The sequence below is a fragment of the Scyliorhinus torazame genome, chromosome 7 (genome assembly GCF_047496885.1).
Source record: "Scyliorhinus torazame isolate Kashiwa2021f chromosome 7, sScyTor2.1, whole genome shotgun sequence".
Lineage (NCBI taxonomy): Eukaryota > Metazoa > Chordata > Chondrichthyes > Carcharhiniformes > Scyliorhinidae > Scyliorhinus > Scyliorhinus torazame.
The window spans coordinates 267,351,902-267,371,801 of NC_092713.1; the positions used below are offsets into that span (position 1 = coordinate 267,351,902).

The 19,900-nt window shown below is 51.8% G+C and overlaps 1 protein-coding gene across 2 annotated transcripts in view; it reads left to right on the forward strand.

The window, feature by feature from the left end:
- LOC140427021 (cyclin-dependent kinase-like 3) overlaps positions 1 to 19,900 on the forward strand; it is a 325,265-nt gene that overhangs the window by 94,129 nt on the left and 211,236 nt on the right. For both annotated transcript variants that reach the window (XM_072512424.1, XM_072512425.1), the window contains exon 3: positions 4,292 to 4,486. In XM_072512424.1, the coding sequence (XP_072368525.1) occupies positions 4,292 to 4,486 (195 nt within the window). The remainder of the gene's footprint in view (positions 1 to 4,291; positions 4,487 to 19,900) is intronic.

The window sequence follows — 19,900 nt, forward strand, 5'->3', positions numbered from 1 at the left end:
AGTCAATTCCACGTTTTAAGGAAAAAAATAGTGTAAATATGTGAAAGAGAAAAGAGAAGAATGTTGAGAAAGAATGAGGCAGTGGGACTAATTTCAGATTGTTCAGCATAGATGCAATGGGTCAAGTGCCTCTTGGAACTGTAAACCAGCATGGTCCCTGCATGTAAAGAGACTTGGATTAGTAGATCTGTCACTGGGGAGATGTCATGTGAGGGCAAGTCGCAAAAAAGGTAGGTCCCGCCAGAGTCCTGTCTTTTCAATTCATTTCGCCCAGCACTTGTGGGGTTTTTGTGGTCAAACCCAGCCTGCCAAACTGCGTAAAGAATTACTGGCAGAATTATGTCAAAAATGTCATGGAAGAAGCCTGCTGGAAAGAAAACACAGGCCAATAGTCCGGTGAGGGAGTTGGAAGTAGGGAAGATGGCGGAGGCGGCTGTGGCCATCACGGTAGACACGCTGACTGGAGTGATGGCGCAGGAGTTTGAGAAGTTTGGGAAACAAATATACAAGCAGTTTGCCAGCAAGACAATGAGATGAGGGAAACCTTTAAAGCTACCATGGAGGGAGCATTGGGCCCGATCCGAGAACAGACGGAAAAGATGATGAAAGCTGTGAGCGAGAAGGGCATGGAGGAGGCCTTGTCGCGGTATGAAGGGCGGCTCACCTCATCGGAAGCAGAGATAATGCTCATGGAAAAGAGGAGCAAGATCCTGAGAACAAAAGTGGAAGATCTGGAAAATAGGTCGAGGTGACAGAACCTCAGGATAATGGGGCTGCCGGAACGAGTGGAGGGCCAACGGAGTACTTTTTGGAGATGTTCTCCAGGTTGGTGGGGGAGGGGGAAAGATGTGGTTGCCCCTCCTGAATTGGATAGGACCCATCGGGCACTTCGGCAGAAGCCATGGGCGAACAGCCGCCACGGGCAGTGACATCCATTTCCACAGTTTTCAGAGGAAGGAGCGAGTTCTGGAGTGGGCCAAGAAGAATCACAGCTCGAACTTACCAGGACATCGGGGCCAAACTAGCAAAGAATCGTGCGGCCTTTAACAAGGCAAAGGCTGTGCAATATAAGAAAGGAATGTGGTTTGGGATGATGTACCTGAAGAGGCTGCTGGTCACAATGGAGTCGAAAGATCACTACTTCGACATCCCGGAGCAGGCGGAGGCCTTCATTAAGGAGAAAGGACTGGGACTTGGCCGAAGAGGGTTGAGTGGGACTTTTAATGATCTGCCACCGGGGACTGAAACTTTTCCTACTCCGGTCTGAATAACTCTGCAAGATATTGCAAAAACTAGATTAGTGTGATACTTATCTTTTTAAAACTTATTCATGGGATGGGCTTTGCTGGCACAGCCAGCATTTATTACCCATCCCAAATCATCCTTGAGAAGATGGTGGTGATCCGCTTTCTTGAACTGCTACAATCTGTGTGGTATCGACACACCCTCAGCGCTGGGTGAGGAGTTTCAGAATTTCCACCCTGCATCCATAAACTATAACAAATTTCCAAATCAGGATGGTGTGTGAGTTGGAGGGGAGCTCGCAGGTGTCGGTGCACCTGGGCAAGCAAAGGGGAGTTTTAAAAAAATTATGTAATACAGCATCATTCGCAGCTTCAGGATTCCCATGGTTCTTTACAACCAATGAAGCATTTTGTAAGTATATTGTTGCAGGAACCATGACAGCGAATTTGCTCGGAACTAGCTCCCACCAACAGTGATGTGATAATGATCTGTTTTTTTCAGTGATGTAGATTGAAGGATCAACACTAGTCTAGATAACAGGGATAACTCCTCTGTTGTTCTTCGAAATAGCACCTTGGGATCTGCTGCATACATTTGAGAGAACAGACTGTGTAACAGAAAGATGGTGGCGAGATTCTCCATTGGATGACGCCGAAAGCGGGAAAGGCAATTGGGTGGAGAATTGGTCATGGCCAACATGGTGGCTGGCGCTGCGTGCCCACCAGAATGCCATGCTCCGGTGCCTCTACAGCGGCGTCAATGCGTTCTACTCCACACTTACAGTAAACGTCATCTGCATATCAGTAGAGAGCCTGACCCAGAATTCTACAGGGCCTCCGCAATGGTCTGCCTCTGCTGGAAGGAATTACCTGTCTGGGATCTCACAGACGTCGATGCATAAGTGCATCCTGCACTATGCGCCCGGTCGAAACAATACATCAAATCAATGTAGACCGAGCCCACCATGATGCCTGGGCAATGGGGATGCTCCAGGTCCAGGGGGTGCTTGACGGGTTGCATGTCCCCCTATGAGCATGGCCCATGACAGGCCGGTCTTCACAAACTGAAAGGGGTTCCACTTGATGAACGTACAGCTAATGTGTGACCATGAGGTGCACATCATGCACTTCTGGGCCTGATACCTGGGCAGTGTGCACAACGCCTTCATCCTGGCACATTCAATGGTTCCTGACCTCTTCAAGTCACACTCCTTGCTGAAGGGTTGGCTATTGGGCGACGGGGGTTATCCACTACGGACGTGGCTGATGATGCCTATCTGGAGGTCACAAACTGGCGTGGAGATCCACTACAATGACTCCCATGCAGCGACCAGGGGCATGATCGAGCACTGCTTTGGCATCCTGAAGATGCGGTTCAGGTGCCTGGGCCGCTCTGAAGGGGCCCTCCAGTATAGCGCTCGGAGAGTCTCCCATATTGTGGTGACTTTCACAATACCGCGCAGCACAGGGGCGACGTGCTGACTCCTGCTCACGGTAGCGTTGTGCACCGTCCACCATGATGATCCCTGCATGCGGGCTGGCCATTCCTGCACATGGTCCCACTGAACCCTTGGGATGGCGGAGGCGGGAACAGGGTGTGGAGAGGGGGGAGACTGTGGGGGGAAGGGGTTGGGGTTGTGGTTGGGGTTGGGGGCGAGGGACACCAGAAGAGCCTGGCTCATCGGCAGGTGATCCTGCAAGACACAAGACATGACATATGATTGGATCGCGGGTTGGGGTGGTGGGTAGTGGTGGAGGGAGGTGTTGATGGGTAACTGATGGCCTTCATGACCAGGGCACCCAGCCATGGCAGCCGGTATGGGTGCTGGCATGTGGTGCAGGGTGGGGTGCGTGCAAACCGCTGGCGGGTGTGCTTTCCTCACTCTCTGGATGGGGGGATAAGGTTACAGGTGTGTGGAACAGAGGTTGGTGCCAGGGGCATGGTGCTGCCTACTGACCCTGGCCACCCTGAGGAGGTCATGCAGCTTCTTCCCACACTGCTGTCAGGTCCTAGCGGTGGGTCCCACGCACTCACTGCCTCTGCTACCTGCCCCCAGGCCCAGTGTGCGGTAGTGAGTGCCAGCCTCCATCCCACCCCCGGGTCCAGAGTAGCCCAGCTCTCCACCACGGTGTCCAGCAGGGTCTCCAGCTCTGCGTCCGCAAACCGCGGTGCAACTCTTTGTGCTGCCATCTTGTTTGCTGGGATGAGTGTGCATGTGTGGGGAGTGGAGTACCAATACGTGGCTGCAGGTTGTCAGCCTCTCAAGTGTCAATCCCCACTCCGGTGTACCCAATGCTGTTTCTCATTGGAATCGCTTGTGTTCCAGGTGGCGCCAATGCTAACCCATTAACGGTTGTGGAATTGCTCCAGGAGCAGCGCCAATTTTGCTGCAGTATAAGTCCACCGATTCTGTCCCAGCGTGAGCACTTAGTCTCTGAAATGGGGAATTCTGCTCACAATGTCCAACAGTGCAGCTCACCCTCAGTACAACACTGCGTGTTGTTGCTAACTTTCCGGTTGGTTCAATTGCTCTGTTTTATTACCTTTGCTCTCGAGTCGCCAGGTATCTTTATGATACCGCCACGAGGTTCAAGTCCAAGTAATGATAATTAGTCAAAAGGCCGAGAAGTGATCCTGTATCCTATCTTAACTGTTATTTTTAATATAACATGTGGGCAACACAGTAACACAGTACATAGCACTGTTGCTTCACATCTCCAGGACCCCAGGTTCGATTCTTGGCTTGGGTCATTGTCTGTGTGTAGCCTGAACTTTCTCCCCATGTCTGCATGAGTTTCCTCCGGGTGCTCCGATTTCCTCCCACAAGTCCCAAAAGTCGTGCTGTTAGGTAATTTGGACATTCTGAATTCTCCCTTTGTGTACCCGATCAGGCGCCGGAATGTAGCGACTGGGGGCTCTTCACAGTAACTCCATTGCAGTGTTAATGTAAACCTACTTGTGACAATAAAGATTATTATTTATTTATCAGTTTCAATAGTGAATGATTCCGATTTTCTCTCTGTTTGTGTTACTTATTATCTGACAGCAATTTAGGCATGAAAACCTGGTAAATCTTATCGAGGTGTTCAAGCAGAAGAAACGTTTATTCTTGGTGTTTGAGTTTGTGGATCACACTGTTCTGGATGATTTGGAACGGTTTCCTAATGGACTGGAGAGTAAGAGACTTAGAAAATGTCTTATTCAGGTGTTAAGGGCCACAGAGTACCTCCACAAGAACAACGTGAGTAAACGCAATTGAGGTCACAGGATTTACTAATAAATCGATTGTGGCATTGCCCACTTGCATTCTATAAGGTTGTTCCTAATGTGTGTGAGAGAGTATATATATAAGTAAATGCCTGTTTTAAGTTCCCCCTTTGCCGCTGCTCAGTTAACGGGATCCGTATTCGCATTTAATGTCCAGTGTTTGTTTTAATGTTGTTTGACACCAGTGTGATGTAGAGTCACATAGCCCAATCAGCGCCATTTTGAAGTGGCCTCTCCCACTCCCTGACTCTCCCACTCCCTGTCCCTCTCACTCCCTGACCCTCTCACTCCCTGACCCTCTTACTCCCTGACCCTCTTGCCAACACCCCATCGCGCTGACACACCGGCTTGTGGCAATTCAGCCCTTCGAACCTGCTCCGCCATTCAATCAGGTCATGGATGATCTCTTCCTGGTTTCAAATCCACTTCCTCACCTGTTGCCCATATCCCACATGGAGGAACAGAATCACAGGGCCAACACTCCTTTACTCCCCCCTTATCTTACCATATACACACCGAATTTAAGATTAGTACGGATTGCAAAGTACATCTTAAACTACAATGACTCCATTAACATCAAGTTCCTTTTAAGCACAGAGATTGGCTGTGGTCGAACACACACACTCCCCTCTGAACCCCAGATGAAAGTTTGTGGATGTCTCCTCAGAATATCCCCAGGTGATTATCACAAGAGTTTCCAAACTCCACTCCCAAAAACATGCTTTAAAACCTTCTCTCATAATTAAAACTCCAAGGTCCACCCACCAATTTCCATGGTTATTTCAACTCACATTCCACTGCCTGTAGTAAAATCCCACAAACGTGAAAATCACTTCAGATATCTTTCTGACGTTTCAGCTTTCTTCTCAGTTCGGTCTGCCTTTACTGAACATTGCTCAGTTCTCGTACCTTTAACCTCAGACGTCTTGGAAACGTTTATCAATTCTCAAGTTTCCATAACTAGCTGCTCTGCAGATCTCTGTTTTCTTAACCATTACTCCATGGTATGACTTTTCTTCGAGCAAAGCTGAGAAAGAGGTTTCCTCTTGCTATGACACTCTGGGCTAGTGCGTGGTCAATTCCAAACCCACAGAGCCCAGAGACCCAGCACAAGTGAATTAACCAATAATTCATATAAACATTCATACAATCTTTGGCCCTTGGCTGCCCAATAATAAGTCACCAGGGGCGCGATTCTCCGACTCCCCACCGGGTCGGAGAATTGCCAGGGGCTGGCGTGAATCCTGCCCCTGCCGTGTCCCGAAGTCTCTGCCACCAGAGATTCGGCGGGGGCGGGAATCGCGCCGCGCCGGTCGGCGGGCCCACCCCCGGCGATTCTCCGGCCCACAATGGGCCGAAGTCCCGCCGCTGTCAACCCTCTCCAGCCGGCGTGGATTAAACCACCTTGTGAATGGCGGGACAAGGTGGTGCGGGCGGGCACCGGGGTCCTGGGGGGGGGGGGTGCGCCGGCTGATCTGGCCCCAGCGGGTGCCCCCACGGTGGCCTGGCCCGCGATCGGGGCCCACCGATCGGCGGGCGGGCCTGTGCCGTGGGGGCACTCTTTATCTTCCGCCTTCGCCATGGTCTTCACTATGGCGGAGGCGGAAGAGAGCCCCTCCCCTTCGCATGCGGGGGGGTATGACGTCAGCAGCCGCTGACGCTCCCGCGCATGCGTCGCCCGGCGAAGTCCTTTCGGCGCCGGCTGGCGTGGCGTCAAAGGCCTTTCCCCCCAGCCGGCGGAGCGGAAACCACTCCGGCGCAGGCCTAGCCCCTCAAGGTGAGGGCTTGGCCCCTAGAGGTGCGGAGACTTCCGCACCTTTGGGGCGGCCCGACGCCGGAGTGATCCGCGCCGTTTTTGACGCCGGGTAGCGGACATCGCGCTGGTTTGCGGAGAATCCCGCCCCAAGTTTGTAAGTTAAAACGCAATTAATGTTTATTTGTAATGGAAATAAAGATGAAATTTGCAGCAATTGCAGCTGGATAACAAGCAAGTTTACTATCCCCTCCCTTTAACTTTCCACCCTCTATCCACACACACAGGACAGACAATCGCAGGGGGGGGGGGGGGGGGGAAGGAATAAAAATAATGAGGAGGAATGTCAAAAAGATAAGAGTCTTTGCTTTAGATAATGTGTTCAGTGCATCTTCATCATAGTCGGAGTGTGGTTGAAAGTCTCTGGCCAACAGCCCATGATGATTTTCTTTGCAGTTCAGCAATATATCTTACTCACATCTTTTCCAGGAAAGTTCTCTGGCTTCACAACAGCCTGGTTATGGATTCTGCTTTACATTAACCTTTCCTGGAGAGAGAGAAGTATCAGATTCTCCCAGTGTTTTTTTTTAAATGAGAAATAACTGAATATTTCTGGAGTGAGTTGGTTAGTTTCCACCATCCAGCCTGCAGAATCAAAAATTAAATTAAAAAACCAGCCTTGACACTGGAATGCACCTCAGAGAAATAACATCCAATTACCGCCTGTTGCCAGGCAGAATACCGGCTTTTTGGGCCACTTCATTGGCCAGCAGCAAATCAATCAAATTGAGTCAGCACTGATGCCAGCCTAAAATAGCACAATCTTCTGGATCCTGCTGTTTGAATTAAAGGCACAAGCCATCTTCGTTAAAGTCACAGGTCCATTAATCTTCCATGGAAAAAAATTGTTACAGCAAAAATGAAAGAAAGGGGAAATAAGGGAGTAAACAGGAGGGACTCTTACCCTCTCTAATCTTCTAAACTAAAAGCGTCTAGCAGAGCAGTGAGAACTGTCTTCTCTCTCACTGCCTATCTTCAACTGCAATCAAATTGGCTAAACTGAAAGTTAGAATACCTTACAAGGTCCCAGTTACTAAGCAAGCTCTGCTGTTTATTTATCCTTCATGCCATAGCCCCCTCTAAGCACAATAGGAGCACAGTTGGAAGTTAACAGACACCTACACATATAGACATCTTTGTCCAGCATGAATCTAACTATAGGTTTGCTCTTCCAGGCACAGAAACATTACACTAAACACACTTGAAACTTTACCTTCTTTCTAATGTTTACCAATACAAATATAAATCCCATAAAACTACATTTGTCACTTCCGGGTGCGGCTATGCAGAGCTAGGTCGCATGTTCGGTAGCTCCCGCTTGGAACGGACTTTTGGGCTCATTACAGGCCCCCACGGCATTTGTTTGACATTTCCCGGTGTGGGAAGAAGACTGCAACATTCCCCCGACAGTGTCCCCCAGGAATGGTATGTCTCTTGGTTACCAGACCCGGCAGAAACAGTAAAAGATTTGGCTGTAACTGCAGGATAAACAGAGCCTCTTCCAGCACACAGGCGGGGGAAGGGCAAGCTTAAAGCTGCAAGCTGACTTGAGGGCCTTTATTAAAGGTGAATTCTAGCAGCAGAGGGAACAACTGTGAAAAGATCTACCAAGGCCACTGAAGAAGCGGGGACGAGGCTTCCGGTGGCGGCCATGGAGGAGTAGATCACGCATTCGGCAGCTCCCATCTGGAACGGACTCTCAGACCTTTTTCAGGAGTTTCCACAGACTTTTTGGGGCAGATTGGTGAAGCGAACATTGCCAAAAGGATTCCCTCTTGAGACTTCCGGTTGCGGCTATGCGGAGCTAAGTCGCACATTCGGCGGCTCCCGCAAAAACTGACTTTTGGGCTCTTTTCAGGGCACTTTTTCGACGTTTCCCGGTGTGGGAAGGAGTTAATAACAGCTCCCCGTCAGTATATGGCTTTAACTAGGAGCGGGGCGACAAAAAAGGTGGTGGTGGCCGGAAGAAGGTAGGGAAGAAGGACAAAATGGCGGCGGGCGGAGACCAGGCAGCGTGGAGGCAGTGGGCGGAGGAGCAACAGGAGGGTATCCAGCGCTGCCTCAGAGAGATTAAAACGGACCTGCTAGAGCCGATGAAGGCTTTTATTGATAAGCTGCTGGAGACACAGATGGCCCAGGGGGTGGCGATCCGAGAGGCTCGGCAAAAGATCTCTGACAATGAGGACGAGATCTTAGGCCTGGCGGTAAAGGTGGAGGCACACGAGGCGCTCCACAAGAAATGGCAGGAGCGGTTCGAGGAGATAGAGAATCGGTCGAGGCAGAAGAATCTGCGGATTCTGGGCCTCCCAAAGGGGCTGGAGGGGCCGGACGTGGGGGCCTATGTGGTCACCATGTTGAACTCGCTGATGGGAGCGGGGTCCTTCCAGGGGCCCCTGGAGCCGGAAGGGGCCCATAGAGTGTTGGCGAGGAGGCCCAAGGCTAACGAGCCTCCGCGGGCAGTGCTGGTGCGGTTCCATCGGTTCGTCGGTCGGGAGTGTGTGCTCAGGTGGGCCAAGAAGGAGAGGAGCAGCAGGTGGGAGAACGCGGAGGTTCGAATATACCAGGACAGGAGTGCGGAGGTGGCGAAGAGGAGGGCCGGGTACAATCGAGCGATTGTGGGGGGGGGGGGGGGGGGGGGGGGGGGATCGAGTTGCTGCTGCTAAAGTCAAGGAGGAGCTGGAGCGAGTGGGGGAGGGTCAAGACGGGGGTATGCCGCTGTGGGGAACAGGCCGGGTGTGGGGTGCGGGCGCGTGGCTGGCCGAGGAGGGGTCATGGCTAGTCGGCGGGGGAGGGAGGTGGGTAGCCCCCTGATCCGGCTGATAACCTGGAATGTAAGGGGACTGAATGGGCCGGTTAAGCGGGCCCCCGTGTTCGCGCACATGAAGGGGCTCAAGGCGGATGTGGTTATGCTCCAGGAGACACACCTGAAGGTGGCAGACCAGGTAAGACTGAGGAAAGGGTGGGTAGGTCAGGTGCTTCACTTGGGGCTAGATGCCAAAAATCGAGGGGTGGCGATCTTGGTGGGAAAGAAGGTGTCATTCGAGGCGTCGAGCATTGTGGCAGATAATGGTGGTAGGTACATAATGGTAAGTGGTAAGTTGCAGGGAGAGAGGGTGGTACTGGTCAATGTGTATGCTCCGAACTGGGAAGATGCGGGTTTTATGCGGCGTATGTTGGGTCGGATCCCAGACTTGGAAGTGGGGGGCCTGATAATGGGGGGAGACTTTAACATGGTGTTGGATCCGGCACTGGATCGCTCCAGGTCTAGGACGGGTAGGAAGCCGCCGGAGGCTAGAGTGTTGAGGGGATTTATGGACCAAATGGGAGGGGTGGACCCTTGGAGATTTGCAAGGCTGGGGGCTAGGGAATTTTCATTATTCTCACATGTCCATAAGGCTTATTCCCGAATCGACTTTTTCATTTTGAGTAGGGCGCTGATAGCGAGAGTAGAGGAGACCGAGTATTCGGCCATAGCCATTTCAGACCAGCTAGGGACCCGCATTGGGTGGACTTGGAGATGGGGGAGGAGAGGGACCAGCGCCCGCTGTGGCGCTTGGAGGTGGGGCTGTTGGCGAACGAGGAGGTGAGCAACCGGGTCCAAGGAAGTATAGAGAGGTACTTGGAGACCAATGACAACGGGGAGGTCCGAGTGGGGGTGGTATGGGAGGCACTGAAGGCGGTGGTGAGGGGAGAGCTGATCTCCATTAGGGCCCACAAGGAGCGGAGGGAGCGGGGGGGAGAGGGAGAGGCTGGTGGGGGAGATGGTGAGGGTAGACAGGAGGTATGCGGAAGAGCCTGAGGAAGGAATGTTGAGGAAGAGGCGCAGCCTCCAGGCCGAATTCGACCTGGTGACCACCAGGAAGGTGGAGGTGCAGTGGAGGAAGGCCCAGGGGGCGGTCTACGAGTATGGGGAAAAGGCAAGCCGGATATTGGCGCATCAGCTTCGGAAGCGGGACGCAGCTAGGGAGATCGGGGGAGTTAAGGACAGGGGAGGGAGCGTGGTGCGGAGTGGGGTTGGCATCAATGGGGTCTTCAGGGACTTCTACGAGGAATTGTACCGATCCGAGCCCCCACGGGAGGAGGGAGGGATGGGCCGTTTCCTGGACCAATTGAGGTTTCCAAAGGTGGAAGAGGGACTGGTGGCTGGACTGGGGGCCCTGATTGGGCTGGAGGAGCTGATCAAAGGGATAGGAAGCATGCAGGCGGGGAAGGCACTGGGGCCGGACGGTTTCCTGGTCAGGTTCTATAAAAAATATATGGACCTGTTGGGCCCGCTGTTAGTTAGGACCTTTAATGAGGCAAGGGAGGGGGGGGGGGCTTTACCCCCGACGATGACCCGGGCACTGATCTCCTTGATCTTGAAGCGGGACAAGGATCCCCTGCAATGTGGGTCTTTCAGACCGATTTCCTTGCTAAATGTAGATGCCAAGGTGCTGGTGAAGGTCTTAGCCACGAGGATTGAGGATTGTGTGCCACAGATCATCCATGAAGACCAGACGGGGTTTGTGAAGGGGAGACAGTTGAACGTGAATGTGCGGAGGCTTTTGAACGTTATCATGATGCCGGCGAGGGAGGGGGAGGCGGAGATAGTGGTGGCGATGGACGCTGAGAAAACCTTCGATAGGGTAGAGTGGGGGTACCTGTGGGAGGTGCTGAAGAGGTTCGGGTTTGGGGAGGGGTTTGTCAGGTGGGTTAGGCTGTTGTATGAGGTCCCGATGGCGAGTGTGGCCACAAATAGGTGGAGGACCGAGTACTTTCGGTTGCACCGAGGGACGAAACAGGGATGTCCCCTGTACCCCCTGCTCTCCGCACTGGCGATTGAACCCCTGGCTATGGCACTGAGAGAGTCGAGGAACTGGAGGGGGTTGGTGCAGGGTGGGGAGGAGCATAGCGTGTCGCTTTCTGCGGACGACCTGCTGCTGTATGTGGTGGACCCGGTGGGAGGAATGCCAGAGGTAATGAGGTTCCTTAGGGAATTCGGGGACTTTTCGGGGTACAAGCTCAATATGGGGAAGAGCGAGCTGTTCGTAGTTCAGCTTGGGGACCAGGAGAGGGGGGTTGGCGAGCTCCCACTAAAAAGGGCGGAGAGGAGCTTCAGATATTTGGGGGTCCAGGTGGCCAGGAGCTGGGGGCCCCTGCATAGGCTTAACTTTACAAGGCCGGTGGAGCAAATGGAGGAGGAGTTCAAGAGGTGGGAAGCATTGCCGCTGTCCTTGGCGGGTAGGGTGCAGTCAATCAAAATGATGGTGCTCCCAAGGTTTTTGTTCCTGTTCCAGTGCCTCCCCGTGTTTATCCCGAAGGCTTTTTTCCGGCAGGTTAACAGGAGTATAATGGGGTTTGTGTGGGCGCGAGGGACTCCGAGGGTGAAAAGGGTGTTCCTGGAGCGGAGTAGAGATAGGGGGGGCTGGCGCTGCCCAACCTCTGTGGGTACTACTGGGCGCCAATGCGACAATGGTGCGCAAGTGGGTGATGGAGGGGGAGGGGGCTGCATGGAAGAGGCTGGAGACGGCGTCCTGTGTGGGTACGAGTCTAGGGGCGCTGGCAACGGCGCCGCTGCCGCTCCCTCCAAGGAGGTATACCACGAGCCCGGCGGTGGTGGCGGCCCTCAAAATCTGGGGGCAGTGGAGGCGGCATAGGGGGGAAGTTGGGGCCTCGGCGTGGACCCCATTATGGGGGAACAACCGGTTCGCCCCAGGAAGAACAGGTGGAGGGTTTTCGGGGTGGCACAGGGCAGGGGTATGAAAGTTGGGGAACCTGTTTGTGGACGGGAAGTTCGCGAGCTTGGGTGAGCTGGAGTAGAAGTACGTGCTCCCCCCGGGGAACACCTTCAGGTACTTACAGGTAAGGGCATTTGCCAGACGGCAGGTGGTGGAATTCCCACAGCTACTGCCACACACAGTACAGGACAGGGCGCTCTCGGGCGGGTGGGTGGGAGTGGGGAAGATCTCGGAAACGTACCAGGTAATGCAGGAGGAGGAGGAGGCCTCGGTGGTGGAGTTGAAAGGTAAGTGGGAGGAGGAGTTGGGAGAAGAGATCGAAGAGGGGACGTGGGCAGATGCCCTAGGGAGAGTGAATTCTTCCTCTTAATGCACGAGGCTCAGCCTCATACAGTTTAAGGTGCTGCACAGGACACACATGACCGGGACAAGGATGAGCCGGTTCTTTGGGCGTGAGGACAGGTGTGTTAGGTGCTCAGGGAGCCCAGCAAATCACACCCATATGTTCTGGGCATGCCCAGCGCTGGAGGAATTTTGGAAGGGTGTAGCGAGGACGGTGTCGAGGGTGGTAGCATCCAGGGTCAGACCGGGCTGGGGGCTCGCAATATTTGGGTGGCTGAGGAGCCGGGAGTGCAGGAGGCGAAAGAGGCCGGAATTCTGGCCTTTGCGGCCCTAGTAGCCCGGCGAAGGATTCTCCTTCAGTGGAAAGATGCGAGGCCCCCAAGCGTGGAATCCTGGATCAGCGATATGGCAGGGTTCATTAAATTGGAGAGGATGAAATTCGCCTTGAGAGGGTCGGTACAAGGGTTCTTTAGGCGGTGGCAACCGTTCTTAGTCTTTCTGGCAGAACGATAGACATTGGTCAATGGCAGCAGCAGCTTGGGGGGGGGGGGTACTTTATTTTTGTTTATGTTATTTACACTGGAGGGTCTGAGGGGGTGTATACACCTGTTGTGTTAAGTCGGGGTGTTAATGTTAATTTATTATTTATGTACGGGGCGAGGGGTTTGGGGGGTTGCTTTTTTAGATTGTGTTTTGTACTTACCCCTGTTGGGTTCTTTTTTCTTTCTCATTTTGTTATTGATATTTTAAGAAAACCTTTAATAGAAATTTTTTTTTTTCAAAACTACATTTGTTTTCCTAATATCTGCAAAATGTTATAATTTTCAAGCAGGAATCTTTAACTCATTATGTACTATATATCTATTAGCTGTCTACAGGCTTTGACAAACTCAAATCCTGATAATAGCACATAGTGCTTTCAAGTAAAATGACTAAACTGACAGTGAAGCCAGCAAAGGGGCAGTTAGTAATCTTTTGAGTTGGAAACAGTGATGGCAAAGTTAGGAAGGGCAGTGTGAATGCACAGGTACCTTTTGCTCCATTACTTTATTCAAAATTTGCTGATTTATTGTTGTAATTACTGCTGTATGAAATAATAATTGACTGGTGTCCCCTGCTCAGTAAAATTATTGATTTGTTGATGTGTCACTTATTCATTCATTGCTATGCTCACTGCTCCATTAATTTATTGGTGCTTCCCTATTAAGTAATTCATTTACGCGCCTAATGCTCCATTAGTTTATTTGTTAGCGTGTCTGCTGTTACTTTAATTAACTAATTCACCCTGTCTGTTTCAGCTTTCAATTTTTCTTTCATTTTTCCTTGTGGCATTTTACTTCATTTATTGAATTGTTAGTTGCCTTCTGGTTTATTAATTTATTAATTCATTATTCCCTCCTAATTTCTTGTGTCTTCTGTTTAGTTAATTTATTAATTTACTAATATTTACGTAGCCAATGAGGTGCTTGTCAGCCACAATATTAGCATTCCACCCAAGTGGGTTGAAAAGTAACAGACTCGCAAGCCCACCTTCCCCTCCCAAGGAGCATGAAAGACCCCATCTCCTGTTGACTTTCACATTATTAATCTTCAAGAGTTTCTTAGATGGGACATCTACAGCAGACTTGCTAATCCAATTCCTCTGGAATTTACAACAAGCAAGGCTTTTTAACAACTGTTTACCAAGCCAGAGCGCAGAGATCATGGGCTGGATTCTCCGCCAGCAGGATGCTCCGTTTTGCCGACAGCCAGGGTGTTTCCCGATGGGGTGGGGCTGCCTCACAATGGGAAACCCCATTGACCAGCAGGCGTAACGGAGCATCCCGCCGGCGGGGTGAATCAGAAATGTGGTGCGGCGGGACGGAGAATCCAGCCCCATAAGTATATATTGAAAGGCTGCATAAGAGCCTTCTCTCATCTCTCTCTTTCTGTTGGAGCTATTGTGCCCAGATATTCAATGGGACAACTACAAAATAATGACCACACAGACATGGTAATCCAATTCCTCAACCAGCAAGCTGTTTTAATAACTATTACCAAGACAGAGAGCAAATTTCAGAAGGATATACTGAAAAGCTGCAAAAGAACCTGTAGCACCATCGATCACACACAAGGCGAAACGTAAAGAACTTCAATCGAGGCTTTATTGAGCAGACTTGTTCAGACTCGTTCCCCAGCAGCTCAGTCACAGAATGCAGCTGCGGGGATTAACCCAGGTTCTTATACCCCGCCTATCTGGGTGGAGCCCAGTAGGCGGCGGATCCAATCGGGATCCAGCATCTGTCCTCCAATGGCTCCTCGGCATTCATGGTGTACCGTATTACCCTTAATACATACCACCACAGAACCTTTTCTCTCTCAGAAGTATTATGCACGAATATCGCTGAGTAACCATTTGGAGAAGAGAAAACCTAGTACTGCAAATCTAGATCTTTTGGGGATAAAGCACGGAAATCCACACTGTACAGCTATACCCAGGAAGACAACTGCACAAAATAATAATAATCTTTATTGTCACAAGTAGGCCTACGTTAACACTGCAATGAAATGACTGTGAAAAGCCCCTAGTCGCCACATTCCGGCGATTGTTCGGGTACACAGAGGGAGAATTCGGAATGTCCAAATGACCTAATAGCACATCTTTCAGGACTTGTGGGCGGAAACCGGAGCGCCCAGGGGAAACCCACGCAGACCCGGGGAGAATGTGCAGACTCCGCACAGACAGTGACACAAGCTGGGAATCGAACCTGGGACCCTGGCACTGTGAAGCCATAGTGCTAACTACCATGCTGCCGTGCTAAAATAGCTGCATCGTGGAATCACTGCATCAAGACCAGCTATAGGGCAGTCAACCCTATAGTTCGTTGATTGTTTATTTGCTTCACAAACTGTAAAAAAAAAGTTGTTAAGTCTATCCTCATCTGCACTGGTGTGAATAGAAGGCCCAAGAAATATGTGTGACTTATGAATGAGGGTTACAATTTACCTCGTGTTTTTTAATGCAGGAAGTAGGGCCAATAAACTTATCTTGTGCTTTTGACTTAAACTCTGAAAATCCATCTGATTAATGCTTTAGAATCTGAAAGCGTACAGTGTTCGACTCCTGCTGTATTGGCAAAGGACTTCCTTGTTAAATTCACAACTAAATCCTGTTACAGGCAGACTTGGTGTGGTAAATTAGGGGAGTCAATTTGTACCCTTACCCACATGATCGTAGCAGGAATTTGCAGGCTAACATCTAGGTTTTGATCCCAGAAATTATTCCTGAGAAGGAAATGTTATGTTATTTAAAAAAAGAACAACTACTACCAGTTTTCTTGCGGTTTACAATATTAGAGTGCAAAAATGTCCACATTCAAAGCTAGTACCTTTGGAGCACAGATGGAAATACTTTTCAGAACCTAAAGGTTCTGTCCCTCGAAGAACTGGAAGGTGTAGTGAAGGAGTTGGAGTTGGAGTTAGAATGTTTCCCGAAAGCCAGGAAACCTGAGATTTTAAACGTCGTGAATTAGATTGTGAACCTGGAAAGGTTGTAACAAACAGCCTAACTTTAGCACAATTGCAGATAGAACAGAGATAGCTAGAGCTAAAATTTCAAACTAGCGAAAGAGGAGAGAGAGAGAGAAAAAGAGAGAGAGGAAAGGGAGAGAGAAGGAGATTCCCAATGAGAACTGCAAGAAAGGGAGCTAAGAACGAATGAACTATGTAGGGACAGGTCCCTGTGGCCACCGAAGGCACCCCCAGTTTAAGTCTGAGTACTGAGCTATTCAAATCTACTCATTTAATCCCTAACTTTGATGAGGAAGAGTTGGAAACCTTCTTTATCTCTTTTAAAAAAAATTTAGAGTACCCAATTCTTTTTTTCCCAATTAAGTGTGGCCAATCCACCTGCCCTGCACATTTTTGGGTCGTGGGGGTGAGACCCCGCAGACACGGGGAGAATGTGCAAACTCCAGCCGCAGTGACCCGGGGCCGGAATTAAACCTGGGTCCTCAGCACCGTGAGGCAGCAGTGCTAACCACTGTTCCACGATGCCGCCCTTTCTTTATTTCTTTTGAGAGAGTAGCTCAGCAAGTAAGCTGGACCCTGCTCATGCAAAGTAAGCTATCGGGCAAGGCTCACAAAGATTGTGTGTGTTGCCTGATGAGAATTTGGCTAACTATAACGAGGCAAAGAAGGCTATTTTAAGTGCATAGGAACGTACAGTCAGAACTTCCTTACCCTCTGAAAATGGCAGGACCAGACTTATTTGAACAGTTTAAGCAGCTCGTGCTTGATCAGTGGATATGAGCGCTTAGGATTGAGGCCAGGTATTGTGGTAGTCACCACTGATTGTATAATAGTTGTAACGATGATTATTAGAGGTAATACGGTAAGGCTCCTGTATTATAGGTATGGGGGAAAATCCCTGCCTGCTGGCTCCGCCCAGTAGGCGGAGTATAAATGTGTGTGCACACCCGAGCTGCTTTCATTCTGGTAGCAGCTGCAAGAGGCCACACATCCCTGCTTAACAAAGCCTCGATTACTCTCTACTCTCGTCTCGCCGTAATTGATAGTGCTTCAATTTATTAAGCAGAGATGTTACACCAATGGAACTTCGTATCAAGCTTGATCGCCTACAGCTGCACCTTCAAGCAGCCAATGCCACGTCGGCCTTCCACCACTGGTTAGCTTGCTTCGAAAGCTACCTCAGATCATCAACTGAACAACCCTCGGACGCACAGAAGCTCCAGGTCCTGTACTCACGGGTGAGCTCCGATATTTTTCCCCTTATCCGTGTTGCGCCCACTTACACGGAAGCAATGGACCTTCTGAAAGGACATTATATTCAGCCGATCAACAAACTCTACTCCAGACACCTCCTGCCCACGAGACAGCAACTCCCCGGTGAGTCCTTAGACGATTTCTGGCGTGCCCTGCACATCCTGACGAGGAACTGTGATTGCCAGGCAGTTTCGGCAGTCGAACATACGGAACTTTTAATCAGGGATGCTTATGTTACGGGCATGGGGTGGGCGTTCATCTGCCAGCGCCTATTAGAAGGAGGTACGCTCGACATTGCGGCGACCAAGCAGCTCGCGAACTCGCTAACGGTAGCCTCCCGTAACGTACAGTCGTATGCCCCCGACCGCTTGCCGCCCTCATGGACATCGTGGGCCCCACCAGCTACCGCCCCCAGCCCACCCCAAGCCTGCGCCAACAGCCAGCCAACCCCGGGGGGCCCAAATGCTATTTGCGGGCAGACCAAACACCTCCGGCAGCGCTGCCCGGCGCGGAGTGCAATCTGTGAGACCTGTGAAAAGAAGGGGCATTTTGCTGCTGTGTGCCAGGCCCTGTCGATCGTTGCAGTTTCTAGGCCCAGCGTTCCTGCACCCCCCATGAGCAACACATGGGCGCCGCCATTTTCGTCCCCGCAGACCACATGCGGCCCGTGGGTGCCACCATCTTCCTCTCAGCAGACCACGTGCGGCCCGTGGGCGCCGCCATCTTTAACGCTGCCTGCCATGTGCGCCCCGTGGGCGCTGCCATTTTGGACGGCGCCTCAGGACCCCTGCTCGTCGGGGACTTCATCTGGCCGTTCATCGCCTGCCACCGCCGCCAACCAGCCCGGGGCCTACCAACACCAGCCGCAGCTCGCCTCCATCACGCTTGACCAGTTCCGGCCTCACAACCTCGCAACCGCGATGACGACAGTGAAAGTCGATGGGCACAAGGCTTCCTGCCTTCTTGACTCCGGGAGCACGGAAAGCTTCATCCACCCCTCTACGGTAACGCGCTGCTTCCTCGCGGTACACCCAGTTACGCAGAGAATCTCCCTGGCCTCCGGATCCCATTCCATGGAATTCCGGGGGTACTGCATCGCCACCCTCACCGTCCAGGGCATAGAGTTCAGCAACTTCCGACTCTACATCCTCCCCAGTCTCTGCGCTGCCCTGTTACTCGGCCTGGACTTCCAGTGCAACCTCCAAAGCCTAACTATAAAATTTGGCGGACCCCTACCACCCCTCACCGTATGCAGCCTCACAACCCTTAAGGTCGACCCACCTTCCCTGTTTGCAAACCTCACCCCGGATTGCAAACCTGTCGCCACCAGGAGCAGATGGTACAGTGCCCAGGACAGGACCTTCATCAGGTCGGAGGTCCAGCTGCTACTGCGGGAAGGCATCATCGAGGCCAGCAACAGCTCCTGGAGAGCCCAAGTGGTAGTAGTTAAGACTGGGGAGAAACACAGGATGGTCATTGACTACAGTCAGACCATCAATCGGTACATGCAGCTCGACGAGTACCCCCTCCCACGCATATCTGATATGGTCAATCAGATTGCACAGTACCGGGTCTTCTCGACAGTGGACCTGAAATCTGCCTACCACCAGCTCCCCATCCGCAAGGCGGACCGCCCGTACACTGCGTTTGAAGCAGATGGCTGCCTTTACCATTTCCTTAGGGTTCCTTTCGGCGTCACTAACGGGGTCTCGGTCTTCCAACGTGAGATGGACTGAATGGTTGACCGGTACAGGCTGCGGGCCACCTTCCCGTACCTAGATAACGTCACCATCTGCGGCCACGACCAGCAGGACCACGACACTAACCTTCTCAAATTTCTCCACACCGCCAAATTCCTTAATCTCACGTACAATAAGGAGAAGTGCGTGTTCCGCACCAACCGCTTAGCCATCCTTGGCTACGTTGTGGAAAACGGAGTTCTAGGGCCCGACCCCGACTGCATGCGCCCCCTCATGGAACTCCCTCTCCCCCACTGCCCCAAGGCCCTGAAACGCTGCCTGGGGTTTTTCTCCTAATATGCCCAGTGGGTCCCTAACTATGCGGACAAGGCCCGCCCACTCATTCAGTCCACAGTTTTCCCCCTGACGGCTGAGGCCCACCAGGCCTTCAACCGCATCAAGGCAGACATCTCCAAGACCACGATGCACGCAGTCGACGAGTCCCTCTCTTTTCAGGTCGAGAGCGATGCATCAGACGCCGCTCTGGCCGCCATCCTCAACCAGGCAGGCAGGCCCGTGGCATTCTTTTCCCGCACCCTCCATGCCTCCGAAAGTCGACACTCCTCTGTCAAAAAGGAGGCCCAAGCCATCGTGGAAGCTGTGCGGCATTGGAGGCATTACCTGGCCGGCAGGATATTCACTCTCCTCACTGACCAACGGTCGGTTGCCTTCATGTTCAATAATACACAGCGGGGCAAGATCAAAAATGATAAAATTTTAAGGTGGAGGATCAAGCTCTCCACCTACAATGACAAGATTTTGTATCGCCCCGGGAAGCTCAATGAGCCCCCTGATGCCCTATCCCAAGGTACATGTGCCAGCGCACAAGTGGACCGACTCCGGGCCCTACACGATGGTCTCTCTCACCCAAGGGTCACCCGGTTCTTTCACTTCATAAAGGCCCGCAACCTGCCCTACTCCATTGCGGAGGTCAGGGCTGTCACCAGACTGCCAGGTCTGCGCGGAGTGCAAGCTGCACTTCTACCAACCAGATCGAGCGCACCTGGTGAAGG